The sequence below is a fragment of the Salvia splendens genome, chromosome 11, assembly GCF_004379255.2.
Source record: "Salvia splendens isolate huo1 chromosome 11, SspV2, whole genome shotgun sequence".
Taxonomy (NCBI): Eukaryota; Viridiplantae; Streptophyta; class Magnoliopsida; order Lamiales; family Lamiaceae; genus Salvia; species Salvia splendens.
Window position 1 is genome coordinate 7232475 of NC_056042.1, and position 24568 is coordinate 7257042.

Genomic DNA, 24568 nt, shown 5'->3' on the forward strand with positions numbered 1-24568 from the left:
AGCTTGCAGAGTGTTTGGCATAACTTGATAAAATTTTTGAAATTGGAATGTGTCATTGATATCGTGACGATTCAGTAGTATTCCACGTCCTTCCTCTTTGAGATACCACAACTAAGTTAAGTCATTTTATTTTCAAAAAAAAAAACAAAACATTAAATCACTAATACTTTATTCAACCATCTACTTTACTCTCCCTTTATATTTCCTATTTTATTCATCTCTCTTACTTTTCAACACAATTTCTTAATCTCCGTGCCAAAAAATTTTGTCTCAGCTTAGTTTTCCTATAAGCGTTGTTACCTTTTAAATATTTATATATTACATTTATGTCGGCTCATTTCTTTTCCTATCTATTTCACCTGGTTTCTCTACCACATTCATTCGCCCATCATATACAACAATTATTTTAATTTCGATCATCAATTCTAAACCTCCAACAATGAAAAATTGGCAAAGGAAACCGATTCTTACACAAATTCGCAACGATCGAATATTTATTAGTTAGACCTTTAATTGAAAATCCTTATTTGATGATTGTTGAACAATGGAAACGACGACAACGACCTGCGGCAGAGAACGAAACCGAGTATAAGTAAGTCGAGGTAAGTTGGAAAGCACAAACATCTATGCTGGTTATATATTTTCCCATCAATCAAGATTGGAGAGAAAGAGGCACGACTGAACAGAGGAATATAAGTGGCAGCACAACTATAAATGAACGAACATGGGCAGCAACGGCAACAACAAAGAACATGAACAACAGTGAGAATGAGTGGGAAGAGACAAAATATACATATATATTTGTTTATGAATAAATATGTTTCTATGTAAATTGATTTTAATATTCTACTAATATATTACTACTAAGAATAAAAAATATAGAAAAGTCTACTGCCAATGGTAAGTTATTTTATGTACAAATTATCGTATGACTAATTATAAACATGAACATTATACATGCCAATTACATCTCCAACTTTGCCATATTGCATATTCATCAAATCTATATGAGTTCGTGCCTCTTCTTCAATTCCAAAAGCTTGTTCCACCTTCGATCGATCGAAGGTGCATTCATTGCACCTATATCTGATATGGTATTTCATGATGTCATATTATTAATATCAATCTGGATATATGAAATTAACCTTAAAAGCATTACTTTGCTAGCTAGCAATTTTTAGGGGATATAAACTACAAAGTGTGATTCTGAAAAGTACTTACGGTGTAATTTGGGTTCGGCTTTCTCGCAAGTTTCCGAGCAAGTTTCCTGTAAAAATAGAACATATTGTCCAAGTTACATTCACTTCAAACAAAAATCGTTGTACAAATTATTACTACTAGTTTGTCGACATCATATATACAAGAATTAAATTCTATGTTACTCTTTGTATTTAGCTTTATAAATTACTTTAACTGAAGTGGCAAGTCGAACTGTGTCTTGTATTAAAGAATCCAGATCAGCTTCATATCCGGGTCTCACATAAATAACCTGTAAATACAATCGAAATGCATTTATTTATTCACATATATACATAGTCCACAGGATTGAAACTGGTTTTATATGTTAAACACAAAACCAGAACATGGAGTTCATTATAAGATAACACGAAGATCATTATTAGTGTGTTTTAGTTCATTATAAAAAAAATTGAATTTTTAAAACACGGAGGTCATTTGCGTATTTTAAAAATATGAATTTTCTATAATGAACTACTGAGAATAAAACTAATAATGAACTTCATTTTATCTTATAATAATAAAATCCGTATTTTGGTTCGGCCTTTTGCATTTAAAATTAGTTTGGTATTGATAGCAAATATTATATAGGAGTACTACTAGTACTAAATAAGTAATGGAAAACTTACGGAAGGATCATCTCCGCCAATATCAGGAAGTTGATTAGACGAGTCCCTAATTGTTCTCGTTGATGGAAGAATCCACACTTTAAATGTGGCGTTAATCTGTCATCCATTATAATTAACACTTAACAATCGAAATCTTTCAAGTGTGTGAATGTGTGTGTGAATGTGTGTGAGAGAAAGAGATGATACATCTCTGAGGTATGGAGAGCAGCAATTGCAACATTTTCTGGTGAATGATGTGGTGATCATTCCTTCCACTGATAGCCCAAAACCAGCATGCTATGCCACAATAATCACATAAAAAATCTTGTCATTTCCATTAAATATTATGCAACATGATTAATTAATCCGATTCAATACGTATGCATTACCTTTTGAACGGAAAGGTTTATGGAAACATTAGTATCTTTGTGGACAACATCATCATCTGAAAGATCAAGCAGTTGTAAGTCTCGCAGGGAAAATAAATACTCTGAATTCCAATTTCCATGCCATTTTGCTTCCGCCGTTGATATCGCGATTAAACGAGGCTTACTCTTCTTCTTCTGCACATTTACATTTACAAACAGCTAATTCGGAGCAGTATATGTGAATTATTAACGAAGAAGATGCAGATGCAGATGCAGATGCAGATTTGGGGAATTATAAATGCGAGAAAAGGAATTAATTAATCATATTCATACCGTTGGAAATTCATTTCTTCTGGCGGAATTGGTAGAAGCTCTTGAGGCGGAGATGAGTTTGGGATTATCAGATGAAAATCTGTTGATTATGTTTGGTGAAAATGAAGAAATCCAACTACAACCATCTCAACTCTCTTTCTCTCTCTAACAACCCAACTTTCATAACCTTATCTTCCTGCAGCCTCGGTGGCACTAAAGCCTCCATTTATATGGAATACTGCTTAATGAAGTTTATAAATATAGTTTGGGAGTATAAATTTTAAGTGAGAAACACCCTCTACTTTGGGAAAAAAATACTACTGGTATGATATTTTCCATGACTCCGTAAAATCGTAGTACTAAATTTTAGTGTGATATTTCTACTACAAGCTAAGTCTTTCTAGTCATGCTCCAAATCAACATGCCATAATGTGTGTAACATAGACTTAAACGTAGCATAAAATTGGAAAAAAAATTCTCAATTTTCACAAACATTTTTTTACCCTCGTTAATCTTTTTGCAGCAAAAGCTACAAAGATGGTAGTATTTTCCTATTTTTGAGCGTATTATCTTTTTTTTGGTATTAAGGGCATCCACAATTATAATGGTATAGGAGCACCATTCCACTTTTTATCGCATCCCTTACTTAAGAGACAACACATGCAACCATGCATCCCTTACCATCTCTTGCCTTCACTATTTGTTTATTCATGGGTCCTACTATTTCATTTATACAATTTAAATGCAATCAATAAAAAAATATTTTGTTAATAAAACTTAATTAAAAAATTGAAAAGTACATTACAATTCCTAAAACTTAAAAAACTATAGTATAATTTAAAATTATAATTAAAATGTACTCTAAATGCAAATGAAATTTTTTAGAGGGAAAAATGAGTGATAAAAGTAGTTTTGTAGTGTGAAAAAATTAGTATGTTATGAATGAGATATTTATAGATGATTTTGGGATGAATTGAATAATAAAGAAAAAAATAGTAATAAAACAGTAATACTTGAAAAAGGGGAAATTTTATTAATTTTAATTTTTTCCCGCTTTAAAAAAAATTTAATTAAATGGCCGAACCGACGCCCACTCGCAGAGGCCAAGTGGGCGTCACCGGCTACTAGGGATGAATTGAATAATAAAGAAAAAAAATAGTAATAAAACAGTAATATTTGAAAAGGGGAAAATTTTATTAATTTTAATTTTTTCCCGCTTTAAAAAAAATAAAAATTTAATTAAATGGCCGAACCGACGCCTATTCGCAGAGGCAAGTGGGCATCACCGGCTACTAGGGAGCGCCATGTAACCTTAGCACACGTTCTGTAAATACGGTTTATTATGTTTATCATGTCTAAAACATCAATATCTATTCATTAATCTCGATCTGCTATCAAATTGTGAATTAAATTAATATTATTTCTAAAAATTCTTATTTAGAATCTTATTTATTATTCATAAAATAAATTCTAACTGACCAGTTTTACTAAATAAATTATTTTTTCAAACACTTATTAGAGATATTATCAAATCACACAGTCATACGATTCAGTGTAATAACAAAACTAGCATCATCTAGTCAATAATTACTATTATCCAAAATATCATGTTTATTGAATTGCGAAAACTCGTACATCTTTGATCAATAAAAGTAACGTATGATTAATTGACGTATGTCCAATGTTCGATACAAGGACTAATAAATGGAATACCACTACTAGAAAATTGGCTTATAATGACACTTAAAATTGCCACTAGAAAATTACTATGCTGACACTTCATCTATAATGGCACTTGATGAAGTGCAGCACCGGGTACCTGTAGTAAGAGGTAGTGTGTAGATAGTACATCTATGATGACACTTTTTATGTTAAAGTGCAGTAATAATATATTATAAAGTGCAGTGAAAAGCTAGTGTGTAGATAGTACATCTATGCTGTCACTTTTTATAAAGTGTTATAAAAAAAAGTGTAGTGAGAAGCAATTTTTCTAGTAGTGTACTAATCTTTAGTAGATGGAGATAAAAAAATTTAACTCAATTTAGATTATATCTGGTGTTGTACCCCACTAGTGCTAGTAATTTTTTAGATAAGAAACACTTTAAGATTAACACTGCAACCTTTAGCCAAAGCTATAACATTATCTATGCATTTCATGATTTCATTTCATGTGGCATCAACGCAAGTTACAATCTTTTCCGACTAATTTATCCCTTTCTCTAGGAGAAGTCCACCAATGGGGACAATCGAAGTGGCAAACCACGATACTCATAGGCTATATATGTCTTCTATGTTTCACAACTAGTCAACTACATCAAGGCAAGGGCAATTCTCCACACCACATAGGGCCCTCCTCTAGAGCAATATCCAAGTACGTGGAAGAAGCTTTGAGATCAAATGAAAAAGGAAATAGAGGCGTTGGCTCGGAATAGTACTTGGAAAAAGTGCCAATTGCTATAAGGAAAATACAATATAGGTGGGTCTTCACCGTAAAACAAATATCGAATGGATCTATTGAGAGTCATAATAACAGATTGGTAGTGAAAATACGTACACAATAAGAGAAATAATTTTGTTTACAATTTTATTAAACAAGTTATGTAGTTGATATAAACATTAATAATAATAAACACTACAAAAATATAATATAATGTTGATAAAATTTCATTTTAAAACTCTGCTATTTATTTAAAAAAATATTTTTTTGATTTTATTATTTCTTTAGCTACATTAAATCTCATCGTTGAATTCTTTAATTAAATATCGTTGTAAGAATTATGGAAATAATATCGTTGGATTTCCGACCATTGATAGAAATTATGAATTGATAGAAAAGAAGACATACATAGTAACTTGATTTGGTGCTGCGACGCATGGTTGTTTATTAATACTAATAGTTATTTTTGTCTGCTTTTTCAATATTGACTGCTCTTTCGACTTCTTTATTGTTTCTAACCTTATAAACCATGCATTGCATGTCTATCACTTATCTAAATGTTTCAATCTTATTATTTGCATATTTTAGACTCCCGAAACTGAAAAATACCCGTAACCGTTAAAAGTGGCTTGGGCTCTATATCAAAATCTCGATTTTGTCACTACATAATTCAACGTTCAACGTTCGATGTATTCGATAGTCTCAGTGGCAGATCCATGATTTGAAAACGGATGGGGCGGAATATATATTACTAGCTGATACGAACCCCACATCAGAGGCAGCCGCGGGAAGGCAAACACCGACGGCGACGCCGGCGACAGCAGTGGAACCAACGCCAAGCGCCGCACCGTCGGGGGAGAAAGACATGCACACGTCGATCGCGACGACCAAGGCGAAGAGGAACCGACGTCCGCCCGATTTGTTCGGGGATTACGTCCCGAAGTAATTAGGAGTATTAATTTCTTTTTTTTATCTTTTATTTTTGGTAATTAGTTATTTTTGTTAAATATTTATTTCGGGTTTTCTTTGTGGTTCTTTCCCGAGATGCGTTAGGATTAGAAGTCGAACCACCCTAGGGTCCTTAGTCTATAAATAGGGCTATGTTCATTAATTCATTCATCAATAAAATTTACATATAATTTTGCCCACAAAGAACGAGTTCTTCCTATAATCCTAGCTTGCCGCTGCCCGACGGAGAGCCTCCGCGCACAGCCGCCGCTAGCATCCCCGCCGATCCCTCTTCACGGGACGCCGGAAAAATCTGGGATCGCCGAGCCATCGAGCCGCCGATCATCGTTGAGGAGTGAGTCCTTAACATCTGGTGCTTTCATCCAGTACTCATGCCACGTTTTGAGAACAACAACTATAATCACAACAACGGCAAAGCCGTTTGGAACTCCGGCCGCCCCGACGCCTATCCGGCAACGCGATTCGGGGGGAGGCAGCCGCGAGCAAACCGCCGCGAGAATGGCGGGTTTCGGGGTCCACATGGGGACGACGGTGACGGCGAGAGTCGCCAACCAGAGGAGCCGAGAATGGAGGAAACCACCCCCGCAACCCTAGATCTTGTATTGGAAAGATTGGAGAGATTGGAGAGATTGGGTAAATTCGAGACGGAGAGAGAGGATCCAGCCCGTCGTGTCGACAATCTTGACCATTCTTGGTCACGGGAGACGGACCAACCTTCAGGTTTTGGAGTCGGAGGTGACTGGGGGTACGACGAGACGCGTCGCATAAGATCGGGCGATCGGGCCGCTGGCGGATGCAACCCTAATTGGGGTTTTTACGAGGGTCCGCAGGACGCTAGGGCACGACGCGATGCAATCGGTCGTAATGGGCCCGAATGGACAACACAAGGCAACCGCAATCCGAGGCAATCATCTGGGGGGTTCGATCATTCTTTTAGTCGACCGCCAACATGTTGGGACCCTCCACAGAGATATCAGGGGGGTGGCCAAGGTTTCGACAGGCAGCAAGGGGTAAGGATGGATCCCCCGCGATTCGACGGGTCAGATGCGACAAACTGGATTTCTAGAGTCCAATATTACTTCAATCACCTTATGATGCCCGAAGCCCAACGATTACATTATGCCGTGATGTTATTTGACCAGCCGGCGGCAGAATGGGTATTTAATTATTGTACAAACAATGAGTTCGTCACGTGGGACGACTTTCTGGAGGATGTTCGCCATCGCTTCGATAGAAGAAGCTCTCAGAATTATTTTGGTCTATTGGCAAAACTCACGCAAACAGGACCACTGTTGGAATATCACAATACGTTCGAAAAATACTTGAATCGGGTCCAAGGGGTCCCGGAATCAGAATTGTTCACTTTGTTTGTGGCGGGCCTCAAGCCGGACGTCCAGGAACGCGTGAGGCTGCACAGACCAGGGTCCCTATCAGCCGCAATGGCCTTGGTTTTGGAGTGGACAGATGTTCCGTATGAGCGCGGGCCTCAGCCGGCCCTTTCAGCGCCACAACGTCGGCCTTGGCAGAACCGTGAGGGCCGAGGCCAACCTATTACCTCGGTAGGCCCAACGTCAGGAGCGGGCTCGACCACGGCAGGCCAGACGGCGGGCCCAGTCAGCCGCGGTGGGGAAAGGCTGCGACCCGGCGCCATTCGGGTATCCCAGGCCGAAAAGACGGAGCGCGCCCGTTTGGGTTTGTGTTACTATTGCCCCGAAAAGTGGATCGTCGGACATGTGTGCAAACAAAGACTACTATGCTACGCCGAGGACGAGGCAGAGGAGGATGAGGAGGCGGATGGCTTATCGGGAGAGGAGACGGTACCAACAGACGTGTCACATGTTCACGCAATGGATGGGGGTCGTCGATCGCGACCGATTAAGGTCGTGGGGGTTATACACGATCGTGAGGTGTGTGTATTAATTGACACAGGGAGCGACCGGGATTTTCTCCACCCGAAGGTTGCAGAATCATTGCACTTGCCGCTGTCGCCTATTCGACCATTCAAGGTGATTGTGGGTAACGGGGCGGCCCTTCTTTGCACACACGTCTCCAGACAGACTAAATTGGAGGTGCAGGGCACGGTTTTTATGGTGGATCTCCATATTCTGCCTATTCACGGGCCAGATGTGATCCTAGGAATGGACTGGCTGGAATCGTTGGGGAAAGTGACCGCAGATTTTGCGGGAAAGACATTGGAATTCATGCACGGGGAGAACCGTATTAAGTTGACGGGGGTTACGCCACCCGCCCGCAAGATAGATGGCGCCTCACTGGCTGCTATGATGTCCCCTTCAGGAGGTTTGGAGGTATATGAGATCATGCTCTTGGATCCGGAACCAACCACTACCCCGCCCGAGAACCGAGAGGAATTCCCGGCGGATCTGGCGCCACCCATAGCTGCGGTTCTAGAGTCTTACAGGCCGGTTTTTAGCATGCCGGCCGGGATGCCACCATCGCGCCCTTATGATCACCGCATACATCTGCTGCCGGGCACAAAACCGATCAATGTCAGGCCTTACCGCTACCCCTATTTTCAAAAAAACGAGATAGAGCGCCAGGTCAAGGATATGTTGGATCAGGGGATTATTCAGAGAAGCAACAGTCCATTCTCTTCCCCAGTGCTACTGATCCGTAAGAAAGATGGATCTTTTCGCTTCTGCATTGATTATCGTGCGCTGAACACGGCCACTGTACCGGACCATTTTCCAATACCCACGGCGGATGAGCTGTTTGATGAATTGGGAAAGGCCAGGGTGTTTACGAAACTAGATTTGCGGTCAGGATACCATCAGATCAGGATGCAAGAGGACGATGTATTCAAAACGGCCTTTCGCACACATGACGGCCATTTCGAGTTCTTGGTAATGCCTTTTGGATTAACAAATGCCCCGTCGACCTTTCAGGCAGCAATGAACGCAATTTTCCAGCCGATGTTAAGAAGGTTCGTCATTGTTTTCTTCGATGACATACTGGTCTATAGTCCGACGCTGGAAGATCATGAGGAACATTTGGCCGCCGTATTGAGAGTTTTACAACAAAATAGTTTCTTCGTCAAATTGCCCAAGTGCTCCTTCTGCAGTCCCACCGTTGAATATCTAGGACACTTGATCAGTAACGGTTCTCTTATGGCCGACCCCAATAAAATTAGTGCGATGACAGCCTGGCCGAAGCCAAAGAATGTTAAGCAACTCCGGGGGTTCTTGGGGCTCACCGGGTATTACCGCCGTTTCGTGGCAGGATACGCACTGATTGCGTCACCATTGACCGATATGTTGAAAAAAGACGCATTTGTATGGACCCCGGAGGCGGACTCTAGTTTCTTGGATCTGAAGGGAGCCATGACAACAGCCCCGGTACTTCGTCTGCCTGATTTTGAGAAGACCTTCTGCATCGAGACGGACGCCTCGGATACGGGCATTGGCGCGGTATTACTACAGGAAACTCACCCGATTGCCTTCTTTAGCAAGAAACTTGGGCCTCGCCGCCGAGTCGCGTCTACTTATCACAAAGAATTATACGCGATTGTCGAGGCGGTACATAAATGGCGTCAGTATCTCCTGGGAAGGGAGTTCATTATTAGGAGTGATCAAAAGAGTTTAAAAGAACTACTCCAGCAGATAGTGCAGACGCCGGAGCAACAGCTATATGTGCGTAAGCTCATGGGGTATAAGTTCGTTATCGAGTATAAGAAGGGAATCACGAACCGCGCAGCCGACGCACTGTCACGGCGCGAGGCAGACGAGCCTTCCGACGGCACGCACGCAGTAGCGCCCCCGGACGCCGACAACGAGCCAGGAGCAGCGCGCAACGGCGAACTCCTTGCAGCCGCGGCACACCCTATTCCGCAGCTGCTAGAGTTACTTCGGCGGGAAACCGCGACGTCCCCAGAAATGCGTGAGATCGTGGGCGACATCAAGGAAGGTCGGGCCCCACCTCATTTGACCTTAGTAGACGGCCTGGTATACTACAACCGGCGCTTATTTGTGAGCTCACGGTCGTCAGCAAGGATGCCGATTCTGACGGAATATCATTGCTCGCAATCGGCGGGTCACCCAGGGTTCGAGCGTACGTTGCGCCGCGTGACTGCCGAATTTTACTGGCCCAACATGAAGAGAGAAGTTAAGAGGTTTGTGGAAGCATGCATCGTGTGCCAGACGACGAAATACTCGACCCAAAAGCCGGCCGGGTTGCTACAGCCCCTGCCAATTCCGTCCCAAGTATGGGAAGACGTCTCCATGGACTTTATTACAGGCTTACCTCATTCGCGGGGCTACACGGTAATAATGGTGGTTGTAGACCGCTTGTCAAAATACGCACATTTTGCTCCGTTGCCAACGAGGTTTGATGCTTTACGCGTGGCTCAACTGTTCATCAATACAGTCGTGCGCCACCACGGTTTTCCAAAGACCTTGGTCTCCGACAGGGATTCAGTTTTCTTAAACCTGTGTTGGAAGGAGTTAATGCGGCTTAGTGGCACGAAATTGAATTTCTCAACGGCGTACCACCCCCAGTCGGACGGTCAGACGGAAGTGCGAAATAGGGGATTGGAACAGTACTTGCGCGCGTTCACGGCCGATCGACCATCCAAATGGGCGAATTTCCTCCCGTGGGCTGAGCTTGCTCTCAATTGTTTTCATCATGCGGGCTTGGGAATGTCTCCCTATAAAGCGCTCTATGGACGGGAGCCGCCAAACTTGGTTTATGCGGCCCCTTCACGGGCAACGCCTCCAGAAGCGGCGGAGTTGATCCGCCAACGAGGGGAGCTGTTGGTGGAGTTACGGCGGAATTTAGAGCGCGCCCAGCAGCGTATGCGCGAGTCAGCCAACAAACACCGTCGCCATGTGGAATTCGAAGTGGGTGACTTGGTTCTTTTGAAACTCCAACCTTATAGGCAGCATTCGGTGGCTCGTCCTCAGTCAGCCAAACTAGCACGACGTTACTACGGGCCATTTGAGGTGTTGGAACGTGTTGGACCGGTCGCGTATCGCTTGCGGCTACCGGAAGGGAGTAGGATTCACAACGTCTTCCACGTAAGCCTCATTCGCGAATTCGTGGCAGACGGCACCGCCGGGTTAGTACTGCCGACGGAGTTCTGTGGGGACATGCCGGTGGTTTATCCGGTTCGGGTATTGGATAAACAGGTTTTATGGCACGACGATAGACCCGTGGAGCATGTGTTGGTTCGCTGGTCCGATGGCACCGATTCGCCTACGTGGGAGCCTCTTGAACTGGTGCAGCGGAAATTTCCAAATGTGCTCCTTGAGGACAAGGAGGTCGCTAAGGAGGGGGGAGTTGATACGAACCCCACATCAGAGGCAGCCGCGGGAAGGCAAACACCGACGGCGACGCCGGCGACAGCAGTGGAACCAACGCCAAGCGCCGCACCGTCGGGGGAGAAAGACATGCACACGTCGATCGCGACGACCAAGGCGAAGAGGAACCGACGTCCGCCCGATTTGTTCGGGGATTACGTCCCGAAGTAATTAGGAGTATTAATTTCTTTTTTTTATCTTTTATTTTTGGTAATTAGTTATTTTTGTTAAATATTTATTTCGGGTTTTCTTTGTGGTTCTTTCCCGAGATGCGTTAGGATTAGAAGTCGAACCACCCTAGGGTCCTTAGTCTATAAATAGGGCTATGTTCATTAATTCATTCATCAATAAAATTTACATATAATTTTGCCCACAAAGAACGAGTTCTTCCTATAATCCTAGCTTGCCGCTGCCCGACGGAGAGCCTCCGCGCACAGCCGCCGCTAGCATCCCCGCCGATCCCTCTTCACGGGACGCCGGAAAAATCTGGGATCGCCGAGCCATCGAGCCGCCGATCATCGTTGAGGAGTGAGTCCTTAACACTAGCTCATCGGAGGTAAATATAGGTAGCGGACGTGACATTTTTACGCCTAGATAAGGAGAAATTAGTCGCACGGAGTGGGCGGTAGGCGGTAGCGACACTTCTGTATAAAATCATGGTTTATCAAAGCTAGAAATATTTGAGGGCGAGGGCGAGGGCGACCATTTTATCATATAATTAGTGTTCATCACTAACTCAAAATCACACGCTTTAGTATGGAGCGAACCCCAGCAGCTTGTGCCATGGACTGGAGCATTCAGCTCCAAAAAGACCTTCGTTCAGATATACCAGGTAACTCCACCAACTTCACATACATTTATAAATTAATTCTCTGCAAAATTGATTCATTTCTTATGGTTTAGGAAAATCAATTGATGCCTTACAAGAAATCGGCAGGCGGCTTCAGCGGTGGAACAAGGATCCAAAGCTGACGTTTGCAGAGCACACGATGTTCGGCTTATTCCCGGAAGAGGATAAGCTGTTCCTCAATGCTATATTACTGTGTCTGGCCGATGCGTTTAGTTCAGGGGACAAACACACTAAAGAATGCGTAGTTAGAATTTTTATGAAAATTAAGAGGAGGGGAAATAGAGATGCTGAGGGCATTTTTAGCAAGGAAATGTTTGAGAATCAATTGGAGTTGTTGACCAGAGTGAAGGAAGTGTTTGATGAAGGGGATACTGAGGAAAGAGCACTCTCTTTGCGGCTGTTTGGTTGCTGGGCTTATTTCGCAAAGGATTGTCCGGATGTGCGGTATATTGTGCTGTCAAGTTTGGTTACTGGTGATGTGCTTGAGGTATGCTGATGAAGCATTATGTATTATCTGAGGGATTTTAGCTTTTATGCGAAGTAGTTACAATTTAGTTCTGTATGTAGGAACTTCTCATTTATTGATTTTGTTTGTAAAATGATTCCTTGTTTTTGTTGCTCATTTAATGTATAACTATCTGAGGTGGGTGCATATAGTGACTGATAATGTTACAAAAATTGTTCCAGATTATCTTAATTTTTTTTCTATAGTTTACAAAACTTTTTGCTGCTTTCTGCAGGTGAAGGCTGCTTATTTTGCTGCAGGCTGCTTGTCTGAGACGTCAGATGACTTTGCAGTTGTTTTCTTGGAGATGCTTAGGACAACAGTCTCGTCACAGGAGAGTTCAGAAGACATAAAGTTAGCTGCTGGACGTGCATTCGCCAAACTGTGGTGTTCGTTTTCAATTGCAGAGAATGCATACAAGGTTCAACATCTTCCCACCTCTATTAGATGCATTAGTTGATCTTTACGCTGTGACATGGATTTATTTTTCTCACATATCTAAGCATGTTGAGGACAACTTAAACATAAATTAACTAAGAAAGAAGTGTGAAATCCTATGTGGAGCTATCACTTTTCGTTTTACATGGGCATAACTACGTACAGTTTGTGCATGTTTTTGAGATATTATGTGTTTGTATTTAGAGCTCACTTTTATATTGCATTGCAAGTTTTCAACTTCTAAATATACTTCTTATAGTTAGGTTTGAAGCTTCTCATGGATTCTTCAGAAGATGACTTCTCAGCTACCATGCTAATCTCACTTTCCAAAATTGCTTCTCGTTGGATGCTTCTAGTTCCTACTCAGGTGCCTTTTCATATGACTTGGATGTATCTTATCAATCAATTGCCTATAGTTTTTTGAATATCTGGATGTCAATTTCTATTTTTTCTTCCTTTCACAGCCTATAAATGAATTCAAACTTGTCTTCAAGAAAAGAGACTAAGCTCAATGTACAGAAATGATTTATTGGCACAATTTATAATCTGTGGAGGGGTGGATAACTGGATATCAATATTCAATTATACTCAACCCAATGTACGGGCGGGATTTATTAAACTGGTTGTACAAATTTGATATACAATAACACTATTAGTCAGTAATCTTATTTGCTTCTATATATTAGTATCTTGCTTATTTGAGTTTGTAATTTCTTATTTCTTGTTGTAGTTTGAATTGCTTACACTGTTTCAAAGTGAAGATAGATCTTTGCGCATGCAAGTGACATCTTTGAGATGCTTCCGCCTTTTATTAGCAAGAGAAGTTTGTATTGTTCCTTCAAATGCAAGCACAGTCCATAGGGTATTCGGCATCCTACACAGATCTGAACTTCAACCGACACTGCAGCTTGAATCTCTAAGACTTTTATATAAGGTATTGTTTGCTGCATTACTAAAATATGGCCTCAGTATATTCATAGAGTCCCTCACATCATCATATTTTGCAGATCCTTCTGATCAATTTCTCCATTATTCCGTGCATGGAGATTCCTGAGCTTTTCCAGAAGCTGTTTGTGGTCGTTAAAAATATGCTAAAATCATCAGTGCAATCAAACAGAGTTTTCGCTGTTAATGTTCTAGCAGATCTTTCAGGAAAAGTTTTGGGAAGACAAGATATGTGGTCAGGTGGATCAGGTTGTACTCTGGCATCCCAGGTGATCTCTTTCATCCTAGATCAAGTCATATCTCTCGTGACACCATTAATTGGTAATAATATGGCTGACTTTGCTGTGGAGTTTGAGGTTAAAAGCTTGCTGAAAACTTTATTCTGATTGAGAAATGCCCAAAGCTTCATTGCCTAGTACTCAATAGTGCATGTTTATTTGTATGTAATTTGATGAAGATGATCGACAAAGAATCAGAGAAAACAGTCTTGTCAAATCCCCATATGACAGTGTATGTTAGCAATGGCAAAACACTGGTTGAATCAAATATCATTCTCACTATGTCAAAAATCATGGCTATTTGTTTGGAAAACCTTGAATATACAGGTACTGAAACAAGCCACAACTTGGATTTGGATGCATTGAAACTTCAAGTAGAAATTGTATGCCATTGTAGCTATATAGGTAGCTACACTAGGCTGATGAACTTTCTATTATTGCACTTACATTCTGCCTTTATCTGCATGAAGAATTTGACAGAGGACTTGTTGTCACCTTGTAAGAGCTCTAGTTTGTCCTGTGCTTCTTCCATTCTTGAGTTTGATAAATCTACCTTGGGTTGTGCAAATGAGATTTTAGAAGGAAATAATTACTGGTGTGCTTATAAGGCTGGAAAAAATGCTGCCTGTCAGGGTGCATGGTCCACTGCTGCTTTCATATTTGAGCAGCTTATGAAAGCAGTTAAATCTTCTTCCTGTTGCAGCTGGTTAAAATCTCTGTCTTGGTTCTCTACCTCAGAAAAACAGATTCAGCTGTTCTTTTTATCTGGCCAAGGCACATGTATCATCCCAGGTGGAAGTGGTTTACGTGAAATGGGTGTCAGTGCATTGAGGACCCAAAGTTACAAGTATAGGGAAATTCTTCTTAATGGTTATGATACAATTCTTTGTGCTGAAGAAATTCTTCGAGCCCCTGATATGGGCCATATATTCAGTTTCCAAAGATGGTTTTTGACCCTTAGAGCAAAGGTTTTGAAAAAAGTTGCTGATATGATGCAGTTACTTGATTCAGTTTCATCTATCCAGGGTGGCACTGGTATGGTAGAGTGTTAGATAGAGGTACTCTTCTTTTGCCCGAAACTTCTTTGAAACTTGGCTCCTTCATTAACTCTGTTATGGAGGCATCATGCCATATGAAGAAATTGGCTGAAGAATCTGATATGCTTTTGACATCTTTCATGGGTATGGACAGACAAAGTGTAATGAGTGTTTCTACACTTGCATTGAATTGCTCAGTTATGGCCTTTACTGCTGGTTTTGCTTTTCTAGTTCCAGACTGGTGTTCTTCGGAAATTTATAAAGTTTCTAAATCTAGATACCTAGATGAGACTTTGCATGCCTTGCTCATTGAAGATCTTCTTGGGCGATTTAAGCATATAGGTCGCAAGACTAGGGAAAATCTCCTATTCCTTCTGAAGCCCTTCCGCAACTGTAACAGGTGTTATTCATCAAGGTTTATTACTCAAACTTGTTCTTATGAGACAGTAATCTTACACAAACTTTGTGAATATTCTGTTCGGGAGGTTTTTAAATTGTTCAAGGAGGCAGCCAGGAGGGAACGAGATGCTGATGCGTTGCATCAAATTATTAGTAGGGGTTCAGAAGTGCTAAGGAATGTTATCTCAAATTTGATGTTAGTTCCTTTCCACACTCCTCATCACTTCTTTAAAGTGAGGTATGTATAATGGATCTTTTCTAATTGGCTCTCCAGATATTCTTTTTTCTAATATGATTTTGAGGATACATTCTTATTTTTATTATGAACTACTATTAATTTCGTAATAGGGATAATATCCATTTAAATCACGAAGTTTGGTCGAATTTGGGTCACTCTCATAACGTTTGAAAACATAATATTAAATCCCAAAGATACATGCTTTCTCAAATGTGTATACAAAACAATGCCTTTTAATAATGTTTGAAATGATGTTGTTTCATCAAAATAATTATTTTTTTCATTTCTTTTCATTTCCTTTATTTTCCTTTTTTAATTAGCAATGCTGTTTTGAGCATCACCAAAGATGTTTTGTACACGGATGGGACAATTGAGTACATTTGAAACTTCATAATTTATTCTGTTTTCCAACTGACCAGAATTTGGCCAACGTTTGTGATTTAAATGACTGTTATCCCTTCTTAAATAACATGTCTTTAAAGCCATCAAGCACCAGAAATACCAACTTATACATGCTAAAGATGACATGTTGGAAGTTGGGTAAGTAAATAATTGGCTTCAAATTCTTATCTTTTTATTAATTTCAGTCTCTTATGGTAAGCATTTTCTATCTGTGATGGCTAATTATCGTCAAAATTGGGAGAATTTTGGAGCCTATGCATGATGAATATGCAATTTCCATCATTTTTCTTGATTAACCTTTTCACTAAGCTGCTTTGTTGATTTCTTGACCTCTTTAATTCTCAAATCTCAACCTTGGTGTGAATGACTTTCTTGATTTACCCTTATCTTTAGCATGTGTTGTCGACTCTTTTCTGGTTTCCTGGATTTGAAACTCTTTTGTTATGTTGAGGCTTGTGACAATATTGAAACACTCTTTCTGCATTCCAGTGACAGACTTGTGTATTTCACTTGGTATTTTACTATCTCATATTTTCTTAAATGAATGTTGATGCACCTTTCAGGTCTGCTATTTCCTCTGAGCTCTTTGTCATGAACGGAGACGGGCAAGTTTTAGATGGATCGTCCATTTTGTTAGGGTCCTCTCTTTCTCTGAATTTGAACTTTCAAATGAAAAACATGAAAACTGGTCTGCCAAGTCTATCAAACAAAGTGTACTGCATTCTTGGTTGTAAACCCCATTCTTTGGTAACAACTAATATTAGATATTCTGAATGGCAATCCCAACTGAGGAAGGAGGAAGATGAGATGGACAATACAATGGAGTTGAATAAGAAGCTGTTCAGATACGCCACTGGCTCTGTGGAGACCGAAGGGCACCACAGAAGACTGGACAATGATCGTTTTATGGTAACTGAATATGTGCGTTTTGAACTTAATGAGCGTGGCCAAGGTTTCTCTACTTGCTTTCTCGATATCTCTATTTTAACTGTAGGATCTTACAAAATCATGTGGCATAGTGGCTATGTTGATAGTGAAGGTTCTTACCGGAGCCTCCTTCCTGTGAATGCTGGCCCATCAATCATTTTTAAGGTTGTAACGACTGTGTAATGAGTGTTAGTAAAAGATGATGTTCGGTTCTTCACTTGTCTGCATTATGTCGAAAAGACATCATAGTATAGTTGTGTTTTGCACATATTTTGTTGCGAAACCACGTCGTTTGGATTGCATGGGGAAATTTTCATTTATGTATTAGTATAAAGTTATTTTTTGTTAGTCTAGGAATTACTTTGCTAAAACGAAGACAAAAACAAAAAGAGAACAAAATCTAAAAATTATGCCAAGTGCTGAACTGAGATCCACCAAGCAGAAGTGAGGACATAAATGGTACAGGCTTTAGTTATTGAACATCTACAATCTGAACTCCACTTAACTCTCCACACACCAAAATTCTACATTACAAAAGCATGCTACAAACACCATTAAATAAGAGAGACCTAAAGCGTCTTAAAAACCTTGTCAGCTGCAGCGATCGTCTGTTGAATATCCTCATGAGTATGCGCTAAGCTCGTAAAACCAGCCTCGAATTGGGAAGGTGCGAAATATACGCCTTCCTCCAGCATTGCTCGGTAGAACTTGCCAAATTTTGCAGTGTCGCTTTTCTTTGCATCCTCAAAATTGTAAACTGGGCCATCGGTGAAGAAGAAACCAAACATTCCATTTATATATCCGCCGCTTATTGCATGACCAGCTTTCTTCCCAGCATCCACAAAGCCTTGTACAAGCTCACCAGTGATCTTGTTCAAGTATTCGTACGTACCTGGTTGTTTTAGCCTCTTAAGCGTGTGAATCCCGGCAGTCATTGCCAATGGGTTTCCACTTAGTGTGCCAGCTTGGTACATCGGTCCAGCTGGAGCAACCAGCTCCATTATCTCCCTCCTTCCTCCGTATGCACCAACTGGCAGACCGCCACCAATAATCTTTCCAAGAGTTGTCAAATCAGGAGTCATTCCAAAATACTCCTGAGCACCGCCATAAGATAGACGGAAACCAGTCATAACTTCGTCAAAAATGAGCAGAGCACCGTTGTCCTTGGTAACCTTGCGGATGAAACTGAGGAACTCAGGTGTTGGTGGAATGAAACCAGCATTCCCTACTACAGGTTCAAGGATAATAGCTGCAATTTCTCCTTTGTTTGCCTCGAAAAGGCTTTCAACAGTAGAAATGTCGTTATAAGGGGATGTCAGTGTCGTATAGGTAGCTGCCTTGGGAACTCCAGGGGAATCTGGAAGCCCCAAAGTTGCAACTCCACTTCCAGCCTTGACAAGGAATGGATCAGCATGGCCGTGGTAACAGCCTTCAAACTTAATGATCTTTTCACGGCCAGTAAAAGCACGAGCCAATCGAAGAACACCCATGCAGGCTTCCGTGCCGGAGTTGACAAAGCGAACCATTTCAATACTTGGAACAGCCGAGATTACCATTTCTGCCAGAACATTTTCTAGAAGACAGGGTGCACCAAAGCTGGTTCCTTTCTTCATTGTTTCAGCCAAGGCAGCAAGTACCTTCAGGTTGTCAACATACAAGAACTTTTAGTTCAGAGCATTAAGGGGCAGACACATAAATAGTTAGTACTGCAATACACATGCACAAAGACAAAAATTATATCCAGACCATTTAACAAACACAAAATTCTAACTTTTCTGTGCCGAAAAAAGTTCCCTAAACCACCTTATCCACAACTTCTTTTCTCAAATCAAACATAGACATTATTTTGGGAGAGGTAGATTAATCACAACCACTATCTTTTGATGCACATCTTATGAGACCTTGAAATTAAGAGCACTCTTTCTGCAAATTAAGAGAAGGGAAACACTTTCTTCCATAGGAGATCGATTTATGTTTCAAACATATCATCCCAAATGTTCCATACATGTAAAAGTTCCGGCCAATATGATGTCAACTAGGCAAATATAGATGCAAGTGACGGACCTCATCATCCGCATGACCAATAATGGCTGGCCCCCATGATCCAACGTAGTCAATGTACTCATTTCCATCAATATCCCACATATGAGAGCCCTTGACAGAATCAATAATAATTGGTTGACCCCCAACTGATTTGAAAGCACGTACAGGAGAATTCACACCTCCAGGCATCAATTCCTGTCAACAATCAGAAAATGATAAAATTACAAAATTTTTCCATAAACCTCCAAGCCATGAAGATAGAAAATATCTCAAGAGAAATAACAAAATGCAAACTCCCTCTCTGATACACACATGTTCGGGGCACGAATGCAGATACATGAGCATATAGCACGAGTAATACTAATAAATTAAAGGTCCATAAGTATTTGTTGTCATCAAATTCAGCATACTTTTATCCACTGCTCCATAGTAATACCGGTGAAGAAAAATGGTGGTACTGTATCCTATACTACCAAACAACTATCTGATGATTCTGATCCTCATAGCCCTAGCATTATCATCAATAAAATCCATTCCAATACACAACACTTTGTTAACTTTCTTCCTTTCTTTGAGAAAACAGCCTTGTCTACTTTGTTGGATTAGGAAGGATTGCTAGAAAATTGTTCAACACGATTACTTTGAACAAATAAAATCATAAAATCCTCAAAGTAACAAGCTTTTGATTATTTTGGATCGTCGAGATTAATCCAAACAAATAAAATCATAAAATCCTCAAAGTAACAAGCTTTTTGGGCTCTAACCTATGATCATCCGACAGCCACATTACCCTCACACAGTAGTGAAAATTAAACCTCCTAGAACTACCGCAAATAGCATTATAAATTAGGAAATTCAACACTTTAAACTCTAAGGCACCAAAATGAAGGGTATTACGAATCCAGTCCAGCAACAAGGCGAAATTGCTAGCGCATCAGACTAGAGAATTAGTTAATCAATTGATGGTAATATTACCTTGGCAGCCTTGAAAGCCTCTTCGGATTTGGTGAGAGTGTAAGTTTTCTTCTCCTCCCCAACCAAAGTCATCCGAACAACGGAGGCAGAGCGCCTCCTGAAGCGGCGGTCGGAGACGACAGCTTGAGTCAATAATGAGGGAGAGGAGACAGCTAGACCGGTAATTGCAGCCGCCATTTTGGTGGAGGCGATGCTTGGTTGGTAGGAGAGGAGAGGGGGAGGAGAACGATTTATCTGCAGTTGTTGATGTATTGTCTTGTGCTGCAAGAAGATAAGCAATTCCGATAAAATTACTTCTGCATTCGTCGTTGCAAAAGATCGATTTTTTTTAATTCAATTTTCTAAAAAGAAAAAGATTGATTTTTTAAATTTGATTTTCCAAAAATACGACTGCTTTGATCAAGTCAAGATCGAATTTTATAATTCAATGCTCTCTAATTGGTTCGAATTCACTTATCTTCTAATCAAGATTCATAAACTTACATGATGCAGAATTCGCATCCAGTATTTCTGATTCAATGATCCAATCACTCCCTCCTCTCCATCTCATTTAAAATTACCACTTTCTTGAATAACATACTCTAATTTAGATGAAAATATTGAGTGTAGTAAAATACAAATATCAAATCTGGAAATCCAGCTCTAAAGCGTCTTCAATTTTGAGGCATCAATGAATTTGAGGCACCTACTTCGTTCTTGTGTAGCTTACAGATAGATAATACTCCCTCCGTCCCGGGCTACTCGGAGATTAAGGAATGAGTGTATAGGAAAGTCAAAAATGACGGCTGTAGGTGAAATTTTTTACTAAAAATGGAAAGAGTGCAAGTAACTAGTGCGGGACGGAGGGAGTAGTAATCACTGCTGTAGACAGTTCCTCAAACTTTTCAAAAAAATCAGTATTTTAATTTGAATATCTAAAAATTAAAAATTATGCTAACTATGGAAAATAGGATCCATAAGAAAAGAGAGATCCTCCCCCTCCATGTGAGGAGTAAGGTTGTCCAAGGTGGTATACACAGCTTGTGATGCAATATGTGATGTATCAAAGACAAGAAAGTGATGGAATTCCCCATCAGACTCAATCCAACTACATCCAGGAGCCTTCTCCACTCCACCTTCCTTCATCCTCCTCCTCCTCCTCCTCACACCACCTGCCCCTTCTCCATCACCACTTCTCCCATACAAATTCGCCAACGCATCATATCTCCCACCACGATACAGCTGCAGCTCAATCACCCGATCCCCGACATATCTCCCCATCTCCACATCCCCATGAATCACACACGCTCCGAGCAGAGCACCCCACACCTCCTCACTCTCCTCCGCCATCCCCTCCACCGTCTCCCTCAACCGCCCCGCCCGCCCAAGCATATCGACCATGCACCCGTAGTGATCAACACCAGGCCGCACCCCATAGTCGCGCTCCATCGCTTCAAACACCTCTCTCCCCTCCGACACAAGCCCCCCGTGAGAGCAAGCGCTCAGCACCGCGATAAATGTGACCTCGTTAGGTCTCACCCCGCTGCTTAACATCTCAGAGAAGAGACTCAGGGCGTCCATGGCGTCCCCGTTCATTGCCACCCCGTGTATCAAGGCCGTCCATGGCGTCCCCGTTCATTGCCACCCCGTGTATCAAGGCCGTCCATGGGTACACGTCCTTCACGCATGTCATCTCAAAGACACGAAACGCCTCCTCCACGCACCCGTACTTTGCGTACATGTCGATCAGAGCAGTCCCGAGCACTGAGGTTAGCTCCAGTTTCCGCGTGCCTATGTAGCTCTCGAGCCACATTCCCTTCTCCAATGAGCCCAGATGAGCAGAAGCTTTGAGCGCGGTTGCTAATGTAGCTTCGTTAGGTTCGACCTTTTCAAGCAGCATTGCATCGAAAAGAAGCAACACATCCTTAAATTTATTCAACTGCACGAAGCCAGCTAGCAAAGCATTCCAAGAAACAGAGTTTCTGTAAGGCATATCAAGAAAAGCTCTCATTGCACCGTCACAGCAACCGCATTTCAAATACATGTTAACACGAGCTGTGGAGACATAAACATCTCGCACCACTCTCCCCGATTCGACATAAAACCCGTGTATCCACCGCCCCAGCCAAACGCAGCACAATATTCCGGCTGCAGAAAAGGCACTGACAACTGCTACCTCATCCACCGCGACACCCGACGCTCTCATCTCTAGAAAGAGGTTCAGAGCTTCTCGAGCTCGACCAGTCCTAACATACCCATCCATCAACGCTGTGTAACCGACGACATCTCGCTGCGGCATTTCGTCGAACACTTTGCGAGCACTCTCGATGAACCCACATTTCGCAGAGACGCTTAGCAAAGTGTTGAGGAAGAAGTGATCAGAGGCGAAACCGAACTTGATCGAGTGCGCGAAGATCTGGAAAGGGATGTGGGTTTTGGACTTGAGGAGGAGAGGGAAGGTGTGCTTGTTGGGGGAGACGCCTTCGCGGTGCATCTTAGCGTAGATGAGAATGGCGGTGTTTGGGTCGGAGGTGAAGGCTCTGAAGAGGGCGTTGTAGGTGGAGACATCGGGGCGGCGAATCTGGTTGAGGATGGAGAGGACGTAGGCGCGGGGGAAGGAAGAGGATGGAGAGGACGTAAGCGCGGGGGGAGGAAGGGAGGGATATGCAGTGAAGGAGGAGAGGTGTGACGAGTGAAGAGTGGTCGGAGAAGCCGGAGACGATGAGGAGAGAGTGGATTTGCTGCAGTTTGAAGAATTCCGGCGAGGAATTGTTTCCTCTGGGAAGGAATTTCTGCGACAAGTAACGCACTGCAAAATTCAAATTCTTGAAATTGGGGGCAGCTGTTGTATTGTGGATACTGAATTGAAAGCAAAATAAAGTTGGAGGACTTAATTGCAAATTCAGAAAGTCGAAGCTTGAAAGATTAGTTATAACGGTAACTAACAGCTATTTCAGTTAGAATGAAGCCGAGCTGGATTAAAGGGTTTGAGCTGCGGTTTTCAAGAATAATAACAACTCAACAGTTTTCTTGTGAAAAGGTGCACTATCTTTGTGAAGTTTTGGTAGAGAGTTTCATAGTGTGACGAGAGTTCATAGATGAAAATGTATAGCTATCATTTCTAGAGTGTATTGGAGCGTTGAGTGATTGTAATTCCTTGTGATTTGAATAAAGTGCATCGTGATTCTCCCGTGGACGTAGGTTCGAAGAGCCGAACCACGTAACTCCCTGTGTCATCGTCTTCATCGCTAAGTTTCTGTTATTTCTTGAGTTTGCAACTTTTGGTTTGCGATTCTGGTTTCTCTGCGTTATTTGGTTGCATCTATTCGGTTTTAACAAATTGGCGCCGTCTGTGGGAAGGATCTTGCCCACAAGATGACAACCGCAAGGTTTGATATGGAGAAGTTTACAGGAAGGAATGATTTTGGGTTAAGGCGACTCAAAATGAAGGCGGTGTTAATGCAACAGGGCCTATGGGATGTTTTGAACGGGGAGGCTGATGCAGACGCGATTAAAGGCGATGCTAAGGCTCAAGATCTTCATGATAAGGCCTATAGCACTTTGATTCTCAGTTTAAGTGATAGGGTATTGAGGGAGGTCTCTAAGGAGGAGACCGCGGCTGGCGTTTGGAAGAGATTGCAGTCAATATACATGACTAAGTCTCTCACAAATAGACTCCTCCTCAAGCAGAAATTGTTCACTTTCAAGTTCTCTGAATCAAGGGGTATTGGGGAACAGCTTGAGGAATTCGCAAAGTATGTTGATGATCTTGAAAATGTAGAGGAAACCATTAAGGATGAGGACAAAGCGTTGATGTTGCTGAATTCTCTTCCTAAGAGTTTCGAACAATTCAAGGATGCAATATTACTCGGGAGAGATTCCAAAATCACTTATGAGGAAGTTCATTCCGCATTGAAGATGAAGGAAGTTCAGAGGGTGGCAGATAAAGCCATTGATCAGGCCAGCGAGAGCTTGAATGTCAAGTTTGATCCAAAGAAGAATGGGAAGAAGAAATCCCAGAAGAAATGGAAGCTTTGGAAGGAAAAACCTGCTGAAGAAAAGGAATCAAGAACCTGCTACTATTGCAAGAAACCTGGACACATTAAAAGAAACTGTTATTCTTTTAAGAAGAAGCAAGCTGAGGAGGATAAAGCTCCTGACACCGCAGACGTTACTCAAGAGGTGGAGGTTGCCCAGGTGATGAATGTTATGGAGGATGAGGCGCCTGATGTATGGGTGATGGACTCAGGCTGTAGTTTCCACATGACCTCCAAGAAAAGATGGCTCATGGACCTTCAAGACTCTACTGG

At 41.7% G+C, this 24568-nt stretch overlaps 4 protein-coding genes across 5 annotated transcripts; 1 reads left to right on the forward strand and 3 right to left on the reverse strand.

Moving 5' to 3' along the window:
• Nucleotides 1-769: 769 nt before the first annotated feature.
• On the reverse strand, nucleotides 770-5828 carry LOC121754360 (large ribosomal RNA subunit accumulation protein YCED homolog 2, chloroplastic-like). Its single transcript, XM_042149736.1, has 8 exons — nucleotides 5728-5828; nucleotides 2546-2660; nucleotides 2234-2407; nucleotides 2052-2141; nucleotides 1866-1961; nucleotides 1409-1489; nucleotides 1222-1267; nucleotides 770-1086 (listed from the first exon to the last, which is right to left on the reverse strand). Exons 1-8 carry the CDS (start codon nucleotides 5826-5828, stop codon nucleotides 1004-1006), a joined length of 786 nt encoding a protein of 261 aa, XP_042005670.1. The 3' UTR covers nucleotides 770-1003.
• A 6105-nt stretch (nucleotides 5829-11933) lies between these two features.
• On the forward strand, nucleotides 11934-17478 carry LOC121756195 (integrator complex subunit 7-like). 2 transcript variants are annotated; one of them, XM_042151680.1, is made up of 7 exons: nucleotides 11934-12074; nucleotides 12146-12579; nucleotides 12833-13018; nucleotides 13295-13402; nucleotides 13766-13969; nucleotides 14043-15932; nucleotides 16898-17478. In XM_042151680.1, the coding sequence occupies exons 1-6, from the start codon at nucleotides 11999-12001 to the stop codon at nucleotides 14364-14366; spliced, it is 1332 nt and encodes a 443-aa protein (XP_042007614.1). In that variant the 5' UTR covers nucleotides 11934-11998; the 3' UTR covers nucleotides 14367-15932; nucleotides 16898-17478. The 2 variants fall into 2 exon arrangements, with proteins under 2 accessions (XP_042007614.1, XP_042007615.1); XM_042151681.1 differs by having other exon boundaries at nucleotides 11942-12074; nucleotides 12180-12579.
• Nucleotides 17479-17688: 210 nt separating this feature from the next.
• Nucleotides 17689-20899, reverse strand: LOC121755907 (glutamate-1-semialdehyde 2,1-aminomutase, chloroplastic-like). The gene is made up of 4 exons (XM_042151351.1): nucleotides 20763-20899; nucleotides 20280-20540; nucleotides 19326-19499; nucleotides 17689-18898 (listed from the first exon to the last, which is right to left on the reverse strand). Exons 1-4 carry the CDS (start codon nucleotides 20778-20780, stop codon nucleotides 17831-17833), a joined length of 1521 nt encoding a protein of 506 aa, XP_042007285.1. The 5' UTR covers nucleotides 20781-20899; the 3' UTR covers nucleotides 17689-17830.
• A 313-nt stretch (nucleotides 20900-21212) lies between these two features.
• LOC121754361 (pentatricopeptide repeat-containing protein At1g50270-like) lies at nucleotides 21213-23504 on the reverse strand. The gene is made up of 4 exons (XM_042149738.1): nucleotides 23476-23504; nucleotides 22915-23117; nucleotides 21928-22880; nucleotides 21213-21884 (listed from the first exon to the last, which is right to left on the reverse strand). The coding sequence occupies exons 1-4, from the start codon at nucleotides 23502-23504 to the stop codon at nucleotides 21213-21215; spliced, it is 1857 nt and encodes a 618-aa protein (XP_042005672.1).
• Nucleotides 23505-24568: the final 1064 nt, after the last annotated feature.

Bases quoted from the DNA above. Each gene is read 5' to 3' on its own strand.
- LOC121756195 (XM_042151680.1), top strand. From the start codon at position 11,999: ATGGAGCGAACCCCAGCAGCTTGTGCCATGGACTGGAGCATTCAGCTC. The intron at 12,580-12,832 runs GTATGCTGATGA...TGCTTTCTGCAG, and splicing joins TTACTGGTGATGTGCTTGAG to GTGAAGGCTGCTTATTTTGC. The intron at 13,403-13,765 runs GTGCCTTTTCAT...TTCTTGTTGTAG, and splicing joins TGCTTCTAGTTCCTACTCAG to TTTGAATTGCTTACACTGTT.
- LOC121754361 (XM_042149738.1), bottom strand. From the start codon at position 23,504: ATGAAGACGATGACACAGGGAGTTACGTG. The intron at 23,118-23,475 runs GTTCGGCTCTTC...CTTTCAATTCAG, and splicing joins ATGACACAGGGAGTTACGTG to TATCCACAATACAACAGCTG. The intron at 22,881-22,914 runs CTTCCTCCCCCC...CCTCTCCATCCT, and splicing joins CCTTCACTGCATATCCCTCC to CTTCCTTCCCCCGCGCCTAC.
- LOC121754360 (XM_042149736.1), bottom strand. From the start codon at position 5,828: ATGTCTTTCTCCCCCGACGGTGCGGCGCTTGGCGTTGGTTCCACTGCT. The intron at 1,962-2,051 runs GTATCATCTCTT...AATGGATGACAG, and splicing joins GCTCTCCATACCTCAGAGAT to ATTAACGCCACATTTAAAGT. The intron at 1,268-1,408 runs GTAATTTATAAA...CTATTTTTACAG, and splicing joins GACTTGCCACTTCAGTTAAA to GAAACTTGCTCGGAAACTTG.
- LOC121755907 (XM_042151351.1), bottom strand. The intron at 19,500-20,279 runs GTAATATTACCA...GATTGTTGACAG, and splicing joins AGGCTTTCAAGGCTGCCAAG to GAATTGATGCCTGGAGGTGT. The intron at 18,899-19,325 runs GTCCGTCACTTG...GACAACCTGAAG, and splicing joins TTGGTCATGCGGATGATGAG to GTACTTGCTGCCTTGGCTGA.